The 22,729-nt window shown below is 38.7% G+C and overlaps 1 protein-coding gene across 7 annotated transcripts in view; it reads right to left on the bottom strand.

The window, feature by feature from the left end:
* MICAL3 (microtubule associated monooxygenase, calponin and LIM domain containing 3) overlaps positions 1 to 22,729 on the bottom strand; it is a 109,988-nt gene that overhangs the window by 69,912 nt on the left and 17,347 nt on the right. For 6 of the 7 annotated variants that reach the window (XM_010566143.1, XM_010566146.1, XM_010566144.1 and 3 more), the window contains exons 13-19: positions 22,375 to 22,571; positions 20,782 to 20,894; positions 20,211 to 20,273; positions 19,280 to 19,453; positions 18,071 to 18,163; positions 2,221 to 2,407; positions 213 to 301 (exon numbers count right to left, since the gene is read on the bottom strand). In XM_010566143.1, coding sequence (XP_010564445.1) covers positions 213 to 301; positions 2,221 to 2,407; positions 18,071 to 18,163; positions 19,280 to 19,453; positions 20,211 to 20,273; positions 20,782 to 20,894; positions 22,375 to 22,571 — 916 coding nt within the window. Of the gene's footprint in view, positions 1 to 212; positions 302 to 2,220; positions 2,408 to 3,073; positions 3,182 to 5,846; positions 5,955 to 10,411; positions 10,469 to 12,605; positions 12,702 to 18,070; positions 18,164 to 19,279; positions 19,454 to 20,210; positions 20,274 to 20,781; positions 20,895 to 22,374; positions 22,572 to 22,729 lie in introns of all 7 variants that reach the window. The other variant, XM_010566150.1, reaches the window with a different exon arrangement.

Below are 22,729 nucleotides of genomic sequence, written 5' to 3'. Positions count from 1 at the left end.
ATTTTATAACACGAACCATTAAAAGAGAAGCGGTAATTAAAGGAACTGCTTTTAAATAAAATTTATAGAAGTGCAAGCTTTCATGACATAAAAAAGAAACTATGCACTCTGATTTTTTCCTACTTTCTGAAAAAAACCCAGCATATTTACTTTTTCAATGTTAAGAATCAAAATCTATTAACATGATATGTTAGATAAAAATAACGAGTTACCTTTCCTGACAGAGGACCCACTGCTGGCCTCTTCCTTTGAGCATAACCAGAGAGTCGGTAACAGTAGTGAGGTTTACAGTAGAATTTACCTGCAGATAAAACACGAATGATGGTCAACAATGAGAACACAGCAGTTTAGCCCAATATAAATGTCCATCTCACTGCAACTTATTTCCTGCTGCCATTCCCAATGCTCCCTCTAATTATTTCACTATACATGGAGGCAAACACTATCTGAAGTTTTAACTCCAGCCCTCCTCTCTCCCCCTCCTAGCTAGCCTCCTTTCCATTGGGTGCCTGACAGCCATTTAGCTTAAAATCCTATCAAACACCAAAGCAAAGCTGTGAGGCTTGTGTTGTATCACATGCTAACAAAGCAGCAGTGTGTGAGGAACAAAGAAATCATCACATGAAAAGCTGGCAGAAGCACTTTTGGAAAAAGCAAGAATGAATACAACCAGCAGAGGGAAGTGGGAGAGGACAGTGTTAACTCCCAAAGAACCATCTCTAAAAATGCACAGTGGCTACTTGTGGAAAGGACAATCGACCAATGATTCATTTTCACAATTGAGACTTTTTGTGATACTGCTGATTTACTAACACCCCAGAAGTCTAGATGGGTTTTCACCAGTATCAACACTGTCAGGAAGTCAAAGCTGCACTAGTAATACCGTAATACAAACAATAATAATAGCAGCAAATTGATGGCACATGATTATTTTCCAGTGTACTTTTGTCAGTGTATCCTGCTTGGTATATGCAGCTCATAGCATCCCATACTGCTATCCTATTCCTACAGCTTTCCAAACATATTTCAAACATATATTGTGACCTTTGCCCCTTCCTCTAGTTTCTCTGGGCTGGTATTTGCACAATGTTTTGTTATGATGGAAAAGTGACAAACGCTATCTTTCGAGAAGTCTCTGCTTAAATAAACATTTCTTAATATTTACTCTTTCAAATTGTCTGAAAAGAACAACAGAAAAGCTTTTACATAAAAATTCTCAGACTTTGAAGCCTAAAACCAGATACTGACTGCAGAATGCTGCAGAATGCTCATCAATCCAAACAGCTAGAGCAACAATGCATGTATAGCTTTGTTATTTTTTCTCTCAAAGAAAACCCAGAATGAAATATAAGCTAAAATTTCACAATGATTAGATAGGATACCTCACACTTCTGTTAGGCCATATCTATTTCTTATACATACACAAACATTAGGCATGTAATATCATTTCAGAATCAATGCTGTAAGTGTGCTGAAACTCCGAGCTTTGTGTTTGCTTCATTGAGAACTATCTGGCCATAACTGCATACATAAGCTTGCTGGCAGAGGGTATCACCAAACCTGGTGGCAAAAACTTTCAGCCCATACAGCTGACAAAGGAGCTCAGTCTGTTATTGCTAAACATGTAGTCAGACATTTGGTTACTTGTGAATGCCCAAAATAACAGCAGTACTCAAAAAATGCTTTTTCCCAGCTTTGATTACTGGTTAAGATGTTACTTTTATATATTCACTTCAAAATTATCATTGGCTCCTTTAAACTCACACGCCAAGTCTGCTGACCTTCTGGTCAAGTAATAATGGGTTTTCTATTCCTTACTGGGAGACTGGTTTGATGATTCTTAAGTTTCCTCAACTGTTCGTGACTGAGCAAGTCCATTACTTAAAGTCACTATATAATGCATTATCAATACATAATTTTGGTTCTTCTTGCCCCTTAAGCCTAGATGGTGTTTCCATGGCCATTATTTTATCCAGTACACACAAAAAGATTCTTCCTACCTACACACATGAGATACCTATCAAAGTTATTTTTCTGTCAGCATGACCTGGCCACAGGAAATCCATACAGTATCAACAGTTTTGAGAGATGGTGTCTTTGGAACAAGTTACTCTCTTACCTACTTCACCAAATAATTTTTAGGCAAAGAAAGAGCTGAAATAGCTAGACGACCTCCCAGAACAGTTACGGGAGTTCTGACAAAAAGGCAATTTGTCTTACCATCTTCAATATCATAGGCGTAAGATGACAAGCGCAGAGTCGTTGCACAGTATTCACACTTGAAGCAACTGCGGTGGAAGAACTTGCCTTCAGCACTCAGCCTTTCCATCACATAGACTCGCTTGCGGCAGAAGTAACACACATCACTGCCTCCCAGGTTTTGGGGGAACTCCTTTTTGAGCGAGCCCTAGACAGAAATAGGCATGGCTAAATTTGTGGTGCCCAGCCTCAACAAGATTGCACATTCCTATTTTCTCGTCATTTATGCAGATACAGGAGCATCTGGATGCTGCAGTCCTTTCACACACGGATGCTGCAGTTCTTGGACACAATTCACAGTTTTAACCAGGACATCAAAAACTAACCTTACTGTCCAGGGAAGAAGGTCATAGGATGCCATGCCTACATGTCAGGAGTAAAATAAGCTCTGGATGGAAGAGTGGACACCACTACTACTACTAATGACCTTGAAATAAATGACTGAAGGAGGCATATGATGGAAAGCCAAAATCATTAGAAATCCCTCAAACAGCAATTCTTAGACCTACATTATCAAAATCTCCTCCAGAAAACAATAATGCAGAAGTAGCCCCAGTGGATCAAACACATCGTCATGAATATGACAAGCAGTTTCTCAATTGTTTATGCACAATCCTTGGATGCTGAGATTAGATCAAAAAAATTTGCAAGGAAAATAAGGACAAGAGTGAAGGTGGATGGAAAAAGGGAAATTAAGTCTTTCACAAAACTACGACAGATTTCATCAGTGGTAGTAACAACTGGACACTCACAATACTTCAGAACTACAGTACATCTAATCACAAACACGATCATCTTCTGTACATCATCTTACCAGTTCCTTCTTGTCTAGAAGGGTTTTGGGTTGCTCTTTCCTTTGAAGCTGATTGGCTATCTGCTCAGCCAATGAGCTCACTCCGCCTGTGTACATCTTTATGTACTTCTACCAGATGGATGGAATAAAACAATAGTGAAGTGAGAAAAGAAAAAAAATCAAATTAAAAAATGACTAAAAGGATAATAGCGTAGGTGGTGACAAGGTGCAGAGAGGTCAAATCATGCCAAGACAGTGGACAATATGAAGTGACAAGTAGTAATAGCAAAGCTAGTGTCATCAGAAATCACCAGTACAGTCCAGAATCAACTGTAAGAACGGAAAAGAAGGCTTGCATTTTGCATTCTCTAAATGGTCTAGAAATAGTATGATGATGAGGATGAAGAAAGATCTTATTTTCACTTGCACCTGGAAACCTGGGCATAGAAACTTCTCAAAGACGAGGCCAAATATAGGTTAAGTTTTTCGGTTCCAGGTAAAACTGCCATCAGAAACAAAGATCTTTTAGAAGACATGTTACATAGTTTAATGCAACATGCTGATCACAACAGCATATTTATAAGCTTAGCAGCTGGAAAGAATTAATTTACAGAGCATTCATAGAGCAGGAAGAAATCCTTAACTAAGGAATTCACACTGATTCAAAAATATGAATTCTTCCAATGCTAAAAATACATAAAGATTTATATGGAAAAAGACACAAGAGCCTCATCCAATGCATTAAAGCCATACCTGCATACATCTGGAACATACATTTGTTCAACTGTGAACACTGCTTTATGACTAGGCTTTTCTCCCATCATGGGCATTGACTCACTCCATAACCTTGGATATCTAAAAACCCTCCAGTATTCCGAGAAATCTAGGCAGGTTGGCTGTTACTTTAGATGGTACAAAATGAGCATTTGCAAGCCAAGTTTGGACACTGCAAGAGCAGAGGAAGCGTTTTTCACAGGAAATACTTACAACCGTTGGCAATAATTACATGGTTAAGAAAATGATGTGGTTACATCCATGTTAGCTCAATCACACTGCAAATGTCATGTCATATTTGACTCAGAGCAGCAAGGAGCACACCAAGCAATTTTTCTTTTCCAGACTAAGCAGCATTATAAATGTTTCTAGCGAAATTCTCTTCAGCAAATGAAGAATCATCAGAGAGACAATCCAGCTTCTGGTTAAGTGTAAAATACCAAGGGTAACAGTTTTCTGAAGGAAAGGACTAAAGTTGTATCTCAAAACCTCCTTCATTCATATAGCAGAACTTGTTTGAAGCACATTAGTTATTTCCCACAACTAATAATGCAGCATAAATTTCATATATGAGGTTATTAGCCTTTTAGGAATGTTTAAGACCTTCACATGTTCAGACATGAGAACAGCAGGAAGCATCACAAAAACTGAAATTCACCACAGAATGGGTACTTCTTTGGGGAAAAATATTTTGAAAATGGAGTGCTCAGCCATCAGAGATTATTGCTGCTATCACTGAAGTCCTGATTGCTTATGCTCTGTGCCACTGCAGTAATGAGGGTTTATTTCTACCCAGAAAGAACTTCTACCTGTCTACTGATTCCACCCCAAAATGCAGAGCATACGCAGTATTTATATAGGCAAGAAAAAACATCATTTGTCTTTCAGAATTTTCCAAGTTCCATATTCTTCCTCAGCTAGTGTGTGCATACACATGTGCAGAGTTGCCTTTCAATGTCATGTATCATATCTTGTCAAATATTACATTTAAAATAGTGCATTACATTTAAAATAGTGCCCAATGGAAAAATTTTCTTCAGTATTGGTCTTTAACTGACAACCATAATCATTTGGCCAAGAGTTTTCCATTTTCCTCTAAAAGACCAGAAACCTTTGAGGCTTTTTAAATTTTCTTAAAAGATAGTTCAAGTTTTTTCCATGGGAAAAAAACTTTTTTAGCTGAACCAGGTTTCCAGTGAAGAAGTTGTGATTTGAAACCTTCATCCAACCTTAACTGCAGATGCTTCAAGATCTTTACATTTCTACCAGCACGTATGAAGTTCCATGCTTAAAAAGTGATGATGCTAATCTTAACTCACAATACCTTGAACTATTTAGTGTGGAAAATTTAGTTGCTGAATTTTTTATTTGGGGTTCTGTGTTTCTGATTTGCTTTGCTTTTGTCTTACACATCCCATATGGCCTAATATTGGGTCTTAAATGAAGCATTTTATCTTTTCTCCCATAGGCAAAAGCCTTCAAGATATACATCATCCTGCAACATTTTCAAGAGAAGGCAAAGAACCCACTCCAGCTTAGGTCAAATCAAGTTCCTGCTGTTTATGTATGTCAACAGCAACTAGTTCAAATTCTCAGTGACCTTTTCAGAAAGCCAAAGTACTTTCTATTTCACGCTGTTCATTAAGTATATACGCACAAACACATTCTGTAGGTTGGCTCAAGACGTCAACGAAAGCAGCAAGCAAAACTGCAAAGCCCAAAGGACTATCAGTGCTCAAAAAAAACTGATTTTGAGAGCGAGATGTACCACAGGCTTTTCATTTACACCAAATGTTAAATATATCTAGTTTCAAACTGCTTTATGGCTGACGATAACCAAGCTATGCCACAGGTTGCCTTCTGGCTTCTCATTTGTGCATGAATATGCACAGACATTGCATTCCGCAGGTGAAGCATTGCAAGCCTAGCCGTCTCTTGTGGTGTGTCCTTCGCTGGTGGGACTGTGGTGCAGCAAGCGAACACAGCTGAGTGCACCTTGCAGTGCTCAGGCTAATGCTACCTGTCGAAGAGAGTCAGATGAAGGTGAAGAAGGGCGATTAGAAGAACGGAGGCTAAGGGAGAGCTCCCACTGGTCAACAAAGAATCGTCGAGACGGTTCAGTCTCTAGCTAAAAAATAAAATAAAAATCAAAATAATCATACATGGCTATAGAGGGAAGAGAGGAGAAAATAAAAAAACTGAGGCCTTTCTACCCACCATCAAAAAAAATTTCTTAAAGACTCTTGTAGGAAAACTTGGAGAAAAATGTCCAGTGTATCTTCACTTTCTCCCTAGTGAGGCAGGGTAGGTTATTCTTATTTGCTCTTTATTACGTTTTAAGTTATTTAGGACCATTTGGAAGCAGTTACCTACTTCCACAGATGTCCAACCTCCTGTAACCCAACCAAGCCACTGGCAAATATCCCAAATCAATTTCCTCTGCTACTCTTGTATCTCCCATTGCTCTGTATTACTGGCCCAAGGCACTAAGATCATATTTCAGGCCATGTGAGATCTCTTCTATATTTTAACTATATAAACCAAAAGCCTGCTCTCCTTGGGGATGGAAGAGAAAGAAATTAACTTGTATGCATTGCCAGTAATTAGCAGCAAATTACCAACCTAAAATTTACCATAAGCAGATTGGAAATATCCACTAAAAAGAATGAAACAATATAAAACAATCTGCTGTTCTTGCTTATTAAATGGCAAGCAGTAAATCCCAAACTGAGAATCTGCATCCTTCTGAAGCTGGTTCCTCACAGGAGAACCCAAAATTTGGTCTTCCAACATACCCCTCTCATTATCTCTATGGCTTAAAAAGGAAAAAAACAGTAGCTGGAAGTATCAGACAAATAGCACTAGTAGAAGCTATACATTCCTAGAAATTATAGCCTCGAAAAAAATTATGCAAATTTCAAATATTTCACTCTTTTACAAGAAAATTATGGTTTTAGTTATAAAAAGGAAAAATAAATGTCACGTAGCTGCATGACCCACAAAAATAGCTATTTCTAGCCATGTAGAATAGGCTAGTCTCAAGATTAAATCTACTGGACAAAATGCAAAATAGCTTGGCTTTCACAATTTCCCCAATTTAAAGAAATATAACTGTTTATATACAAATTTTCTGCCCTTAAGATCATCAACATTTAATCAAATTTCTTTTCTGAAAATGTCTTACTTTTCTAAGCCTTCTTTCTCTTACTAGTCTATTTTTCTTGTTTTCTTCCCTTAAATCTCACATCATAATCCATCATTGCCTGCAGTGTTCCAACATCTGTTTCCTCTTTTTCCTCTCTGCCCTACTCACTTTATCCTTTCCTCTACTTTGTGTTCTCCATCTCCCCTCTATTTTCTCTCCTCCTTAATTCTGCACTATACAGACATTACACAGTTTCAAAACTAATTTCTATCTTTGCATTGTAATGCTGTTAATCTTTTCCACCCTCAAAAGGAGCTTAAAAGTGCTAGAGAGCAACAGAAAAATTAGAAGCAAGATGTTTTGGTCTAGATGTTAATTTCTGCATCATCATTTCAACTGAGTAAGGAAATGCACATGAGCATGCTAGTCTTGGATCATGCCTGAGATCTTCAGTTGCATTGCCCATTAACAAATAGGTGCTAATATGTTTAAACTAGTTGTCTTATTTAGTCTTTCATAGTTTCTTCTATGTCCCCAAATACTATCTCAAATTTAGCCAAAGTTTCATTCTTCCTTCCTGAAGGAGAGCTTCTCTGACTTTAACCATCAGCAAAGATGGCATCCCCAAAGAACAGGAATGAAAAGTGACCTAGATGTTATAAATTTCTTTTTGGCATGGCTTGGAAAAGTTATGCCCACCAGCAAAAGTTCTGGGACTGCTTATACTCCAGCTCAAGAAGACAGCTTGATTTTGGATGGTTAACTCAAAACAGTAAGTTATGAAAAAATTACTTATGTAGGTGGTGTTTTCCAAAAGCACTCTCCAGTTTGCCAAATGCTGTTGAAGATAACTGAAAACAGAAACAGGGGCAAGCAACTAGAAACTAAAGAAACCACTGTTCAAACTGGCATGCTCCCATATGCCAAAGACACACTGGAGAGAAAATTAAGCACAAAACCAAACCAAAAGTGTACGCTGGAATCAAAGAAAATCTGCACAAGCTGCCAACTCTACCATTGGAAATAAGTCTACAGGAAGCATGGACACAAAAGTAGTACTTCAGAGCCAGGAATTATGCCTGGAAAATGAGAATGTTCTTGCTTCCATAAGCAAGTAAAATTTGTGAGCAACTGACTGGTAAATGACCACTGTGAGATGATTTGATCTGAAGTCCAGCTGGTTTTCAGCATGCACTCTGAAACTTGGAGGCTGTTTTTTACCTTATTGTTTATATTTGTGTTTTGAGAAAAAGAAAGACTGTCATTCACCAGACAAGGAGACAGTTAAGAACTGGCAAGTAGGATAGAAATACTACACAAAATAGACTTGACCCTGGCTTTTTAACCACATGACTGCACAACAATAGTCATCATATTTTGGTAAATTTTTCTATCCCTCTGACCCCAGACGTCACCGGTACCCAGAATCCCACACTGATACAGGACACCATATAGGCAGGGCTGTAGTCACCTGATGCCTCATGGCAGGTCTGGACTCCGGGAGGGCAGCCAGCTGACATGCCCTTTGCTCAACATTCTCAGGCACTTGGTCATCAGAAAATAAACGAGGAGATCTCTGTGAGATGAGGAAGGAGGGAGGAAGTAAACAAACCAGCAAAAAAAGCCCCCAAAGGAACAGACACTGAAAAGCCAGACAAAAGGTATGAAATTCACATGCAGAACAGTAAGAGGAGCTCCCATGTGAATACTGTTTTTTATTCCCAATGTCTACTGCTCTAATGAAGTGCTAAGTTTTGAACCTCAAGGCCAAGAAAAAAAGACACCTGAATTAGTCATTATTCACAACTCTCCCACCGAGGACTGCTGCAGCCAAAACCAAACAAGCACATGGCCTCTGTCTCTGGCATTACCATCAAAAAAAAAAAAAAAAAAGGCTTTATCATGCACAAAGGAGCTTATTTGCCAACTTATTTCACCATAGTTCTTGATTCTCAGGGATTTCCTTTACATATCTAAACCCGTACATACTTGTGTTTCTCAGATTTTGTGTACAGAAACACATGTTTTTAGGGTAATGTACTTCAGTTCTCATAAAGAATGAGTTAGTTTCCTTAAACATGCTGGTATATGAAAAGTAATGCTGTACTTACCAAAGAGAGGATGTTTAATGAGCCTGGCTGGTTGAAGCAAAGCACAGCAAAATCAAACTATGACAGAAGCTTCTAATTTTACTTCTGCAACTTCACTGTCCTACTTATTCTTACTGTACTGTCATGTCAACACAGCCTAGGTATAATATTTGACACCTCTGCTATTCTGGTCTCTCATATCAATCTTCTTAAACTGTTATGTGGTGCACTTAGTGACATGGAAAAAAGACGTGGCTTGTGGCCTGCTGTACAAGACATGAGTATCACTTACAATATCACACAGCCTTCAGCTAATTTGTCTGTAGAGTTCAAAAGTAAGTGGACCAGGAACTACAAACATGTGCAAGAAGAAACCTCAGGCTTGATCTGTCAAGAATGCCAGGGTGCTGCTATGTACTGCTAACTGTCTTCCAAAGCAGAACAGAAAATTGGGTTCACACCCAATTTACAAGAAAACACTTTTCCCATTCAGATGCATTAATAATACTCTCTATTTTCAGCTGCTTTCAGTTCCACCTACTCCTTCCTACTAGATCATTTTCACTAAAACTAGGGCCTATTATAAAGCTGTGGGCTTCCATGTCAGTGCAGACACATGCTTATTCATTTTGTACTGCCTGTCAGAAAACATTTGGCCCACAAGAGTCTTTTGTTAGAACACATTCTGAAAGTTAGAACAGTTTTATAGCTGGCTACCACTTATGACTTAATTCATTCAAAGCCTTTACTGGAATGTCAATTAATTTGTCAATATGAGTTCAAATCAACCAATTCTTTTGAGTGCCTATCTTCTCTTTTCCCATGCTTCTGTATAATACTGAGCCATTCAGACAGACTGTTGAATATTTCATTGTTAAGAAGGCTTCAAAGTCTCTGTACTAAATAATGCCTCATCATTTTTCCTTTTACTTTGGCCTGTAGGAGGCAGGATGGAATGCCAGTTGTTTAACCATCCAGAAAGCAAGCAGTGAAAACAATGCAACCATGTTCACATGAATTAGCACGAAACATAACTCTTCTTGTTCTGCTACAGCCACAGCATACTTCACTAAATAGGTGTAAGAGAAAAAGAAGAATGGGAAGAGCTTAAGTGCTAGATCTATGGCAAAGTAAAAGCATATAGCAAACTGTTGATGAAGGCTTGTTATGCATTTATGTGGGTATCACACAGAAATAATCACTCCTAATCGACTCTCAGCAGTTCCAGCGTGTTAACAGCAGCATTACGATAAGTGTGTTTCACTACCCAGTATATTTGCTCTCTGTATTGCACACATCCACCACAGCCTTGTGTCATCAGTATCCATGCCATTTGTTCATGCTCTTTACCCTTTCCTGTCCGGGACTCTGCTCCCCGGGAGAGTCGGCACCAGGTTCCCTGTTTCTCTGCAGGCAACAAATTATGAGCTTAATAACAATCACAGACCAACCTCCTAGTCAAAACACACTTCATCTGATTTTTCTTACGATGCAGACAGAAGAGAGGCCATAATGATAGCAGAACAGTTTGTTTAGAATATTCTAAACCTGGCAATAATAACTCGGCTCCTGTAGGGAAATTTTTTAAAAATGCATATATTCACATTAGGTCAGTAAACCACAATATAGTACCAGAATATAATGAAATTAGTACAGTAAAGATGGTAAGACACTCAGTATAACTCATACTGTGATGTTAGATCAAAGGAAGGAAATGGAAAGTTTAGAAAGAAGTGGCAGAATGAATGTATTAAAAGCGCAGAGGTAGAGGTTTTAAAAGACATCAGTATAACAAGGACGCAGATCCATCTGATTCACTATGAGGCCTGGGCCAAGACCATTTCAGGAAAGGAATCATTCCTAAGGATAAAAGAATGTCTCCAAAAGCAGACCCCTCAACCGAGTCTAATAGATCAGTTCTGTAGCAGAGGGGGTGAAATTTCCTCAGAGTTAAAAGGAGGAAGCCAAATTTTTTCTATTATTATTTCTTTGAGCAAGACGACATGCAAAAAAAGTTTCCTACAGGACACAATGTAGAAAATGGTCCAAGTACACTTGGACCCAGCAGTAGTTGGCTCTCACGACTGAACTAGGCAACCAAGACGACACAGGACAAACACACACTTGGAGAAGCTAGGGAAGGAAAATATAAAGCTAAGAGGTCCTTAATTACTGAAAGCCAATTTCTCTATATGGAAAATTAATCCCACACCATAGATTAAAAAGTAAAACTCAGCATTTAACTGCCTTAATGTATCTGTCAAAATTTTCAGTGGATGTTGATAAAAGGAAGGCAGCTAGCTATCACATCATCTGATAATACTACTCTCAATTCAGTTTAAATGTGGGTTTTGTTAATGAAAAGGGCTTTCCCCCACCTATTCTACCTACACGTCCATTCCTGTATCGTTCCTTGAACCATATGCTGTCCACAGTGTGCCAGAAAACTAACCACTTCTTTTGTTAGGACAGTTTTAAATCAGATCAGTAAGCAGAGCTGACCTCTCTTGCATATATAGACACCAGAGAGGCAGCGGAGAATCTGTGCTCTGGAGGCTGACAATAATTAGACCAGATTAACTGTAACATGTAACTAACTACACTCTGAGAAATCACAGCAATAAGGCAAGTCAAACTTTATGTCCAAGAATAAGTATTGTCTACTCTGCTAAAAGGTAACATGCCTTTACAGAGTTTATAGGCATACAAGTGTTCAGAAAAGAAACATTTTGCACCTATGGGGAAATTTACTTGTACAATACTTATTTAAAGTTATGAGAGGTCTGTGGAACTGCAGCTGCCTTTTTATCATTTCAAGATTAGTTCAGGATTGATCACGGAGGAGTGGAATTTATTACTGCGGTAGGAAAATGAAACAAAAATTTTAAAAGAATACAACTCAAAGAAGCACAATGACCACGTACAAGACAACACAAATATTAAAGGATTTCAGGTAATATTTAACTAGAAGGACAACAAATACATGTGCATGAACACCTGGATGCACATTTATACACTGTGTTCAGAACAGCTCTCACTGCTCCAAATTCAACTCAGACAGACTGAACACAAATTCTTGTGTGACAAAGGCCTGGGTGTGGGTGAAACAGAAGGACCACAGTGGACATGTGCAGGCCACTACAACTCTCCAAAAAAGCACTTCATACAAGTAATCCTGAAAGAGTTTCATGGATACAAGGGCAAATTTTCAGTCACACCTGTTTAAACGAAGAGAGGAGATGGAGAAAAGTTGCATTTTCTTTTCCTGCATTACTCCAAACATTTCATTTCTACCTTGATGCAACTCAAAACTGAGAAAGGCTACTGTAATTACAAATTACCCTACAGTAATATCTCAGAGTCTCCAGTGGAGACTCTTCGTGCTTCTGGTGAGCTAATGCCAACCTATGTTTCTAACCTAAGAGGTGGAAGAAGCCCTATCACCATATGAAAAAAGAAAATTGGAAATGCATCCAGTAACTGATCTAGTCACTCGTACAAACAGTAATGAAGAGAGAGGGACAGAGCATGCAGAGGGAATCACCTGCTGTCTGGGATACGGTGGAGAGGAAGGTGGAGTGGAAGAAGAGAGCATGATCACTTTTTTGGGGCAGGTCCGAGAACGTTCCTTATTCCTCAGCTTTTTTTAAAACAGAAAAAGAAAAAAAAAAAACATAATAATGGTAGAAAAGAGATAACATTACCATTGGCTTTGGTAAGATAGGCCAGAACACATGAACCGAGAGGCTGTGATCTTAAGCTCCCACCTCTCATGAATGACCTAACGTCACATTTTACCTCAACCTGAAAGACCTAAGTTTTTCACCCATAGCCACACGATGTCCATTTGACAGATACTTCTAGGGGAAGCCAATGAGCATGTACTTACGTCAATCATCAATTAAACCAACAGTTTCTGGCTCAAGGTCTTACAATCAGTGAAAAGCACAACTTGGAACTCTCCATAGCACAGTTGGACTGCTCTATTTGCTTCATGAAAAATGACTTATTGCCATGCCTTGCAATGTTTAAAAATATCCATCCTGTTGATCTAATTACTCTTGCTTGCAGTTGATTTAGCAATACAACTCAAGTCAGAGCATTCTGTTCTCAACTTCAGATCCCTCCTCTTTAACTTACAGGTATTAAACCATCTCAGGCAAGTTAAACTGTACTACATCCTACTAGAACAGAAATACAGCTGTTTTATAGCCAAAATGTAGCCATATCTAATAGTCTGAATAGTACACAATGCACATAAATGTCCTCATTTTAATATGCCAGAAAACATGCCTTTCTAGTTCTGTACCTCCTTACTACGTACAGTCTTTTCTCCACCACTTATTCATTGTTAATGTATCTTCTGCCTGATTTTTCCTTTTGAATTCTCACCAGAGCATATCTGGAAATTGTTGCACGGTGGAAAAAAAAAAATGCTGTGTATCCAAAGCCACTGTTAGGTAGCCTCCAAAGAAACAGGATGCTGTTTATAGATATTACAGATGTTCATTACCACCCTTACAGCTGAGCTGGTGCTAACATCTGTTGGGGTGTTCTCTTCCCTTTCAGAAGAAAAAATAAAAAAAATAAAATCAACTCTTTCATTTCAAACAGATGCTACAATCAGCTTAAACTAAAGCACAGGACATCATACTGAAGTGGATGAGAAACATTTATGTGATGTTTCAAAAGGCTCAGCTATGAAGTCACTCATTTCTAGCTGAAAGGGTGATAACATTTTCAACCACTACGGCTGTTCACGGATTTTTGTGTGACCATGGCTGAATTTGCATTTCAAATTTCAAAATTTTCACAAACTTGTGTATTTTTCCATGGCAGATCTCAGAATATAACATTGTATAGGCATATGAAGTGTATGTTCAGTCCTCCAGTAAGATACATTTCTGAGCATGCAAAGACAAAGATGGCTATAGGAAAGAGGAAAGATATATCAACAGATTTAAATAAGAAATTAAGTAGGAAAAACAATATTTGCAGAAATCATTGGTGGTGTAAGTTCTCTTCTGTTGAGATTTCAGCTTCTGCTGACTGTGGTCATCTCAGTCATTGCATGTCCTCAAAAACCACAGTTCCAAGAGAATTATTGAAAAGAGTTTGTACTGCTGTACCTTTACCACAGTTCAGGGAACCATCTCAAAAGAACAAACATCAGGCCTCCAGAGGCAGATAAGATGTGCACCAAAAGACATGTGGTCTCCATCTTACAAGCATCTTTGTACACATCAGTGATTTAAGCTTACATATTACACACGTACCTTGTTGTTAAGAGACCTATGAAACTATAGCAGAAAACTGCTGAAGGACATACGCTTAGTCTGGAAAGTCAGGACAACATTCATACCATACCCAAACAGTCAGATTCTCTTCTGGACAGACCATATGGCTTTCCAATGGCTTCATGGTCCCTGATGAGATGCTCTTTCCCAAAAGCAGCCAAAATGGCTTAAAAAGCCATAGAACACACCATCGAAGATGTTTTTATACAAGTGGGCACTCATTTGAGGAGATTAACCACCACACCATGAAACACAATCCAGCTTTTTTAGGAGATATTACCATCACATAAAAAATTACACATATTTCCACTGTGCACATACACTTAAGAGTATCTTCATGCATTACCAGCTGCTGCTGAGGTGCTCATAATAGCATGAACCCCATTTTGACAACACAGATCAACATTCTCCAAGTGTAGCTCAATAAAGCAAGCTTTGTAATCCAATTCATGAGGAAAATGCAGGCCAAACAGAATGCTGTGAGCAGCAGATCGGTGAGGTTTTTAACCTGCTTGATCTTTTGAAGTTTTCCCTTTCTAAGAGAGATAGCATTAAAGATCTTGTGATGAAAGCAAAAACTGCTTCAGAACAGATTCTGACAAGATTTCACTCTTTCTAGGAATTCCACCTTAGCAAGCCACCCCTACCCCAACCTGTACAACAGACACAGAGACTTTCTGCCTTACAAGCTCATTGAAACTGCTGGCCTCGTAACTCTTAACTCCAGGGCAAAGCAAGATTCTAGACTTAAACTGATAAGCAAGTACAGCTAAGGAAGTCCATCTGACAGACACGAGCAGGCAACAGCCCAAGGCAGATGTAAATTTTCCATCAAATATGGGAGTCCAATCCAGACCATATCCTTTGCAAATGCGTGGTTTCTCCCCTGCAATCACTCTTATGCTTTTGCAGTACACTCTCCTTCCTCTTCCACACTGTTTCCAAGACGCAGGAAGGACCAAACCTATCAATTGCAAGATGCGAAACTGCCTTTCTCCCAAAGACCCCTGAGGATCTCAACTTCATTCTGCCTACTGGCAAGAACATTAGGCAACCTGTGGTTTACCTCGATAACATGTCACCACTTTGTTCCCTTAGGAACTGCTTTGCTCCTTTTCAAAGGACTCTTCAGTAGAAGGTATTTGCTACATGATATATCTTATACACAGTCACTGACAAAAGTTTCTGCTCATAAACTCTGACACCTGTGCCAAACAAGAGAACCCTTTCCCATAGCTTCATGAACAGCTCTTTCTAGTAAACATACATCCTCCCCAAAGAGCTTGTCAGAAGCAATACTCATCTTTTACAGCATCTCCAATAACATGTTCAGGTACCCAGCACCAACTCCACTGTTGGTAACCTGTGGCCCAAGAAATAACTTTGTAGCTAGTGTGCCCAATGTCACTGCAGAAAGCCTATGCAGTACCGTACAATCTCACAGCTATCAGATTCTGTGTGCCTAAGCAACCAGAATTGGGAATCTCAGCAGCCAGCTAAAGCACTGCTTCAGCAACAACTTCCTGCAGGATGGATTTCTGTCCAAGCCTGGCAAAGCTGGCTGCTTGGCTAAGTGGATGGCTCCTTGCCTCAGCTGATCTCTGATCAGTCGAGAATAAATGGTTCTATGTATGCCCATGGCTTTTGAATGAAAACAACTGATGTTCTTCATTTCCCCAGGCAAGTAATAAGGAACCTTTGAAATAGGGACCGTATCAATCGTTTCTTTGATCCTACTGTATCCTGCAGATTTTGCATCCTTGAGACCCAGTTTTATTCTTCTCCAATTGTCAGATGAAAAGCACTGCAAACCCAGCATGAAACCTGGACCCAAGAACCAATCATCTTCTGTTGACACAGTAAAGCCTATAAAGGAAAGATCATTTCCAGGTGCAATCTTGAGAGGGAAATCATACACACAAGATAATCAATGTCAGTGCTGAATAAAATAATTTCAGTCCTGTGTAAGTACAACTGTTACAAAAAGATTTTCAAAGATCTGCCCTACATTGCTGCCTATATGGACATGCTATCAATGTGAGGGAGAGCAGAAGGATTTTTTTCTCCCTTTCATTTTTTTAAATCATGTAGTGCGGATAAAGAGAACAACAAACACAAGAACAACAGATTGTTCTCTGGTGAGGAGAAAATCCTCATCACAAAAGCAGGAAACCAAAGTTTGTCCTTTTTTTTTTGATCAATTACAAAAGGATGACAATAAGAACTTTTGTGTTTCACTATAAAGGCTTAATTATAAAGCCTTCATAAAGTTTCAATAGCGGGTTCAAATAGAAATCTCAAGGCTGCAAGGATGTGATCTTTTCCATGTGCTGAAACACAAATTTTCATCCTTCTGAACTGAGAAAAACAACCAGTGCAATCCAGTTTTCCTTTTTTTTGTGGGGTAACATGAGTAGTGCTCATCAATTAACTTAATATTGTACAGCCATATTATGTTCCTCTGCATCAGTTCTTTCGGTTCTCTGTTTTACCTGGGAAGTATTCTTAAAAAATGAAATTTGCCTTAATCATGGATGATGTGTATCCATCTGAAAGTGCCCATTAGCCTATAAAGAAGATTTTGATGAGACAGAAGGTAGAAGAACAAACACTGAGTCAGGAAACCTAAACATAGTGCTGACATTTTTAAGACTCTCTTGACAGTCCTACTGACAACAATTCCCCTGTCTTGGGTCTTCTTCCTTGGAGAGAAATCTTCTAGATCATGGCACCAGTCATGACATGCAGCATTAATTGTGCTGAATGCCTTGAACATGAATCCATAATCATGCTGAACTGTGAATTTCCAAACTAGTGTCACCTTCTTCCTCTTGACTCCAAAGATTGCGCTGATTAAACTGCAACCAGAAAGAAGCAGATGTTTCTCCAAATTATGGCTGCCAGAAAAATATCTCTCAGCACTCTCAGAAACATGAGGAAGCCATTTGCACAGGGAAACAGTGGAAGCAGAGGAAGACAGTGAGATAAGTATCCCTATCTGCCTAAGAAGATCGTCTGTCACATGCCTTAGCTTTTGAAAGTGCACGGCTGAAAGAAAAACACCAGCAATGACAATGGACCAAAACACACGAGAGAAAATAAAATTTGATACCTGTCAATTTTCCTGCTGTTGATCCCTATTCTGAACCCCTCTGTGGCAGAAAACCCAAAATTTACTTAATTCACAGTAATACAGGAATCTGCAATGCAATGAATGTGAGAAGCTGGCAAGGAAAGCTACATTTGTCATAAAGAAAGGGAAACCACACTAAAATCTCCTGTAACTGCAGAACACATAAGATTTCACATGTGAACAGCAAAACTGATAACCGATTTTACTGTTTATACCAAGGAAGAGCTTTAATATCACAGATGGCATGACACCTTTTACCTCATTGGTTGTGATAATTGCTTAACATTTTCAATTTTTTTCTAACAGAAAAATCTAGAAATTCTGTAGGCAAGGTTTCTGCTAAAACATCCACTGAAACCCTGGGAAGTTGAAACCAGCATAAGATGGCAGGGAAAATTTTACTAAAACCTTTTGAAACATTAAGCCATGCAGCATTACCGAAGGTAGATGTTGATTTTATTAACCGAATGTTAAATTATTTAAAATAACGGACTCACACAAGGTGCTGGAAAAGGACAGGACAGTGATAGCTGGTGTTGGGTGTGGGCAATGCATCATATTCATAATCAGTTTCTTTACCTGCTTCCACTGGGGTATGGGAGCAAGACGGCCCTGCTCTCGTCTGCTGGATGGCTGGTTGTGAACACGTTCTTGATAAGGCAGGACGGGTTGCTGCATGCAGGTTGTAGGAAAAATGGGACCCAGGAGGAAAGATAAAATAGTAAAGGAAACTCAAAGAAAGCCAAAGGAATGGGATACAGAATAAGACAGTCAAACATTTAGGAAAAAAAAAAAAAGGGGTAGGGGAGAATTCATTTAGCAAGTAAAATATAAAAAGGGAAAAAACATCCAAAAATGGGAAACTACACATATTTTTGGACCCACCCTTTATTTTCATTGTTTCTTCAAATCAGCCTGGTTATTCCAGCCAATGTGTAGTGGTTGAGGAAACATTTGATTGGTAAAGAGTGGGATAAAGGTCACCATTCTGAGATTACATTATACTACTAACACTGATGTGCAGTGTAGTATAGACATACTTGACCTAGCTTTAAAGTAGCTAAGTCAGGTCCCACTCACAATGTGGGCATGGCACAGAGCTTGACACAAGCTATGAAGACAGACTATGCAGCAGAGCAAGAACTCAGGCATTTAAACCATACTGAACCTTATACTGCTGACACCGCATTGCTAGCAGTAGGTTGAAGTGACTCAGTCTAACTTCAAAGACAACCACCCTGGAGTTGCAGTAGTTCAGATACCATGCTGAATAACCAGCAGTCATCGGGAAGCTTCACTTGGAATGACACAAATATCCTAATTGCAAAGAAACTCCCAGGCATTTATCTGCTGCACTTACATACATACACATACAAAACTTAATCACAGTTCACTTCACAAGAACAAACAGGTGTAACCTGGCATGAAAAAGTTCAAATCAGAAATTAAATGATCATTCTTAAACATTAGAAGTGAAATGTTCCTGGAAAGCTTTTAAACAGCAATAGTAGTTATAAAAGAAACCTAATTGCTGGTAAGATGTTTGTGAAAGAGATTACATAATATAATAGGGGCAATAACAGAGAAATAGACTTTAATTGGGAAGTTCTTCTCCACCCTATACTCCTAAATTTTAATTTTTTCTCTTTTGATTAAGCTTCCCTCTTCCCTAGGAGAGCCTTTGAAGTAGAAAAGCACCACTAACATCCAGTCTCAAGGAATGCATGTTATCATTCATGATTTTCCCTCACAATTCCAAAATAAAGGGGTTTATTATCCATGTCCTACCTGTCTTCGTAAGCTTGAGGCCTGCACTGGTGCATTCTCCTCAAACTTGGCCAGTAGCTGGGTTGCCATAGATTTGACTTTGTTCTGATTCCCAATGGCAGCATCAATTCTCCTTTCTGTCAGGGCACTCACCAGTGTGGGCCTTTCTTCTTTGTAGCTTCGTGGGATGTCCTCCTAACAATCAGTGATATCGAAATTTAACAAGATACAACCAGATCACCTTTTCCTCTCTACCCCTTTGCTGTGATAGGTTTCTAACACCGTAGAAAACAAATCTATTAGTCTGCACTTGAAAGCTCACATTTTAATTTCCTTTGGCATGTTACTTATCTTTTCAACCTTACTTGATACACTTAGGTACCAAAGAGACCACAGTTGAAACACTCCCATGAATCCCTTGACATAAAGTAAAGGCCTATCTTCAAACCTTCATTGACAACTCAAAGCACTAAATTTTAACTCACTTGTACCTATTTGGCTATAAACATTTCAACTGAAGTACTGCCTTATGGGGCATACTAGAACTGTATGCTTTTTGTATTAACCAAGGCTAAAGTTTAAATACGAATGAAACTTCTGGCTATACCGTATGACTTTACTAAATGAAAGTTTTATCCTTGGTGTCCTCATCAAACCAAAGTGAATTGCAATAAATTAAAAACAGAACATGGGGGAACTGCAACATTCCATTTGTTGTGTACTATTCTTTCATAAGCATCAGTAAAATATTTGCACTACAGACACAACAAAGCATAACCTCTGAAGAAGAATAAATTAATTCTTCAGAAGAAGAATTAATTAATTTTTTTTATCTAAAAAATCTTATATAAACCTTTTCTGGATATAGAAAATAAAAGGACTGAAGTGGGAACAAGGAACCCAAGGAACCATATGTTTTCCTCCCTGACACCTTCCTCACTGTAATACTTACATCCTCAGATTGGCTGGTTTTTCTCCTCTTTCCTGCACCATCCAGTTCCTTTTCTTTTTTGTCCTGAAAATGGAAGGAGGAGGGAAAAAAAAAAACAAACCAAAGATAAGGATTCTCATACCTCTCTGTCCTGAGATAAATGTTGTCAGTGCACTTAAATAAGCTTTACAACACAACTGATTAATTCTCTGGGCTCATTCTCCATTTGTTTAAGAAAAGGGTTTCTTCCTGATCCTCTTTAGGGGATTCCTACCTTCAAATTAGACATTCTTCAACATTTTCAACTAATTGGGAACTGAGTAACCAGTTATGTTCCAATACAAAATATATCCCCAAATACTACCACAAGGCTAGGATTTTAAGACTGAAATATACCACTACTTGGGAGTACATATTTTGGATGCAATTCTGCAGTTATAAATGTCATGTATTGTCCCATACCAAGAGCTGATGAACACATGATCTCTTGTAAACACATTGCAGATAGACACTTACACATGCATTTTTAGTACCACCTACTTGGACAGCAGCCTAAGAGACACAAGTATCATCAAGAATGTGGTATTGTTACCTTTGGAGTGCGCTTCCGAGAGATGCTTTGTCCCAGTTTACTGAGAAAAGAGATAGGCGATTTGGTGCTGGCAATTAGGGCTGCTTTTTCTTCTGCATTCAGGTCCAGACTATCTATTAGCAAAAACAGGTAGGACAAGGGAATGCCAAGAAGTTTTTTCTGTGGTGCTATTATTAAACACATAACTGAAGGACTCACTGATTTCTTTAACATAACACCCTTTTTCTTAAATTCTCTGTAAAAAATTATTGTAATATCCAGAATTACTGCCTTTCTCAGCTACTCTGCTTTTTCATTTTGTCAAAATCAATTCTCATTTCAGGGTTTATAAGCACCCAGAATAAATACTGTGTTTGTTTACTCTACTTTCATATTTAAAAAATCATGATCATCAGTATTCTTAAGAAGAGTTCAGAGTTTTGGAAATAATACCTGATACAAACTATATTTAAAAGGCTATTAAACCCACTTTTTTTTCCCCCACCAGAATGATAGACTTTAATTAAGATCATCAGTAACAAAAAAAAGGTGTAACAATATTATTAATATTTAAAGGTAGGCCATATTTATTTGCATTAGGCAATTACATCTTTCACTTCTAATCAAAGATCTTTCATTCCTCATTGGCCTGAAGATATTCTCACCATTCACGGATGGTAAATAGGCATAAAACTTGGCCAGTGTTTTGAAATTACCCACTAAACAACTAATAGCAAGGTATCTCACATTAGCTAAGACAGATGAACCTGTAATAATAGCAAGAAAGCAGAAAACTTATCTAGTAGTGCTTGTTCTGGCTTCGGCTAGATAGAGTTAACTTTCTTCCTAGTAGCTGGTATAGTGCTATGTTTTGGGTTCAGTATGAGAAGAATATTGATAACACTCTGATGTTTTTAGTTGTTGCTAAGTAGTGTTTAGACTAAGTCAAGGATTTTTCAGCTTCTCATGCCCAGCCAGCACGAAGGCTGGAGGGGCACAAGAAGATGGAAGGGGACACAGCCAGGACAGCTGACCCAAACTGGACAAAGGGATATTCCACACCATGTGACATCATGGCCAGTATATAAACTGGGGGGAGTTGGCTGAGGGGGGCGGATTGCTGCTCGGGAACTAACTGGGCATCGGTCGGCGAGTGGTGAGCAATTACATTGTGCATTGTTTGTTTTGTATATTCCAAATCTATTATTATTATTATCATCATCTTCTTCCTCTTCTTCCTTTCTGTCCTATTAAACTGTCTTTATCTCAACCCATGAGTTTTACTTTTTTTTCATTCTTTCCCCCATCCCACTGGGTGGGGGGGGAAGTGAGTGAGCAGCTGCATGGTGCTTAGTTTCCAGCTGGGGTTAAAGCACAACAGTGCTGAAGTGAGAGTAGAATTTTTGAGGACATTATTTTGTATTAACTATTTTTTTTTGCTCCTGATACTGCTAACATGGTCTTTATCAGCACCAATAAGAAGTCAACTTTCTGTAATTTAAAGTTAGTGAGTGACTAGTATGAGCTCATGCAGAAGAAGCATCAAGATAACTGAAGCACAGACATTCACCCTGAACCTCTTTAAATCTGACAGACGTGCCCCAAACTCCTTACCGCTAGAGGGGATGGTGTCTTTGAACATCTCATAGAACTGTGTGAGGTACATCACCATCGACAGTTTATCTGGCTCTCCGACAGATGCCATTTCCTTTCCAGTCATAATGGGGGATATTCCAAACTCTTTTTCAGCGATGTCAAAGGCCAGCTGGTTATTCTTCTCCACATTGTGCTCATCCAAAGAATCAAAGTCTCTGCAAAGGGCAGAAAGAGGGCATGCACTGAATCAGGTAGAAACCAGTCTTCTGAAAGAGTTCAGCGATCCACCTCCCTTTTTTTTTTTTTTCTCCAAAATCTCTCAGATTTATTTGCCAGCAACCTTTTCATATTGCAGAGTTGATGCTACTCAATT

The sequence above is a fragment of the Haliaeetus leucocephalus genome, unplaced genomic scaffold (assembly GCF_000737465.1).
Source record: "Haliaeetus leucocephalus isolate CR32 unplaced genomic scaffold, Haliaeetus_leucocephalus-4.0 Scaffold206, whole genome shotgun sequence".
Classification (NCBI taxonomy): domain Eukaryota; kingdom Metazoa; phylum Chordata; class Aves; order Accipitriformes; family Accipitridae; genus Haliaeetus; species Haliaeetus leucocephalus.
Note: the sequence above shows the minus strand (reverse complement) of the source record. Positions and strands in the feature narration are given on the sequence as shown.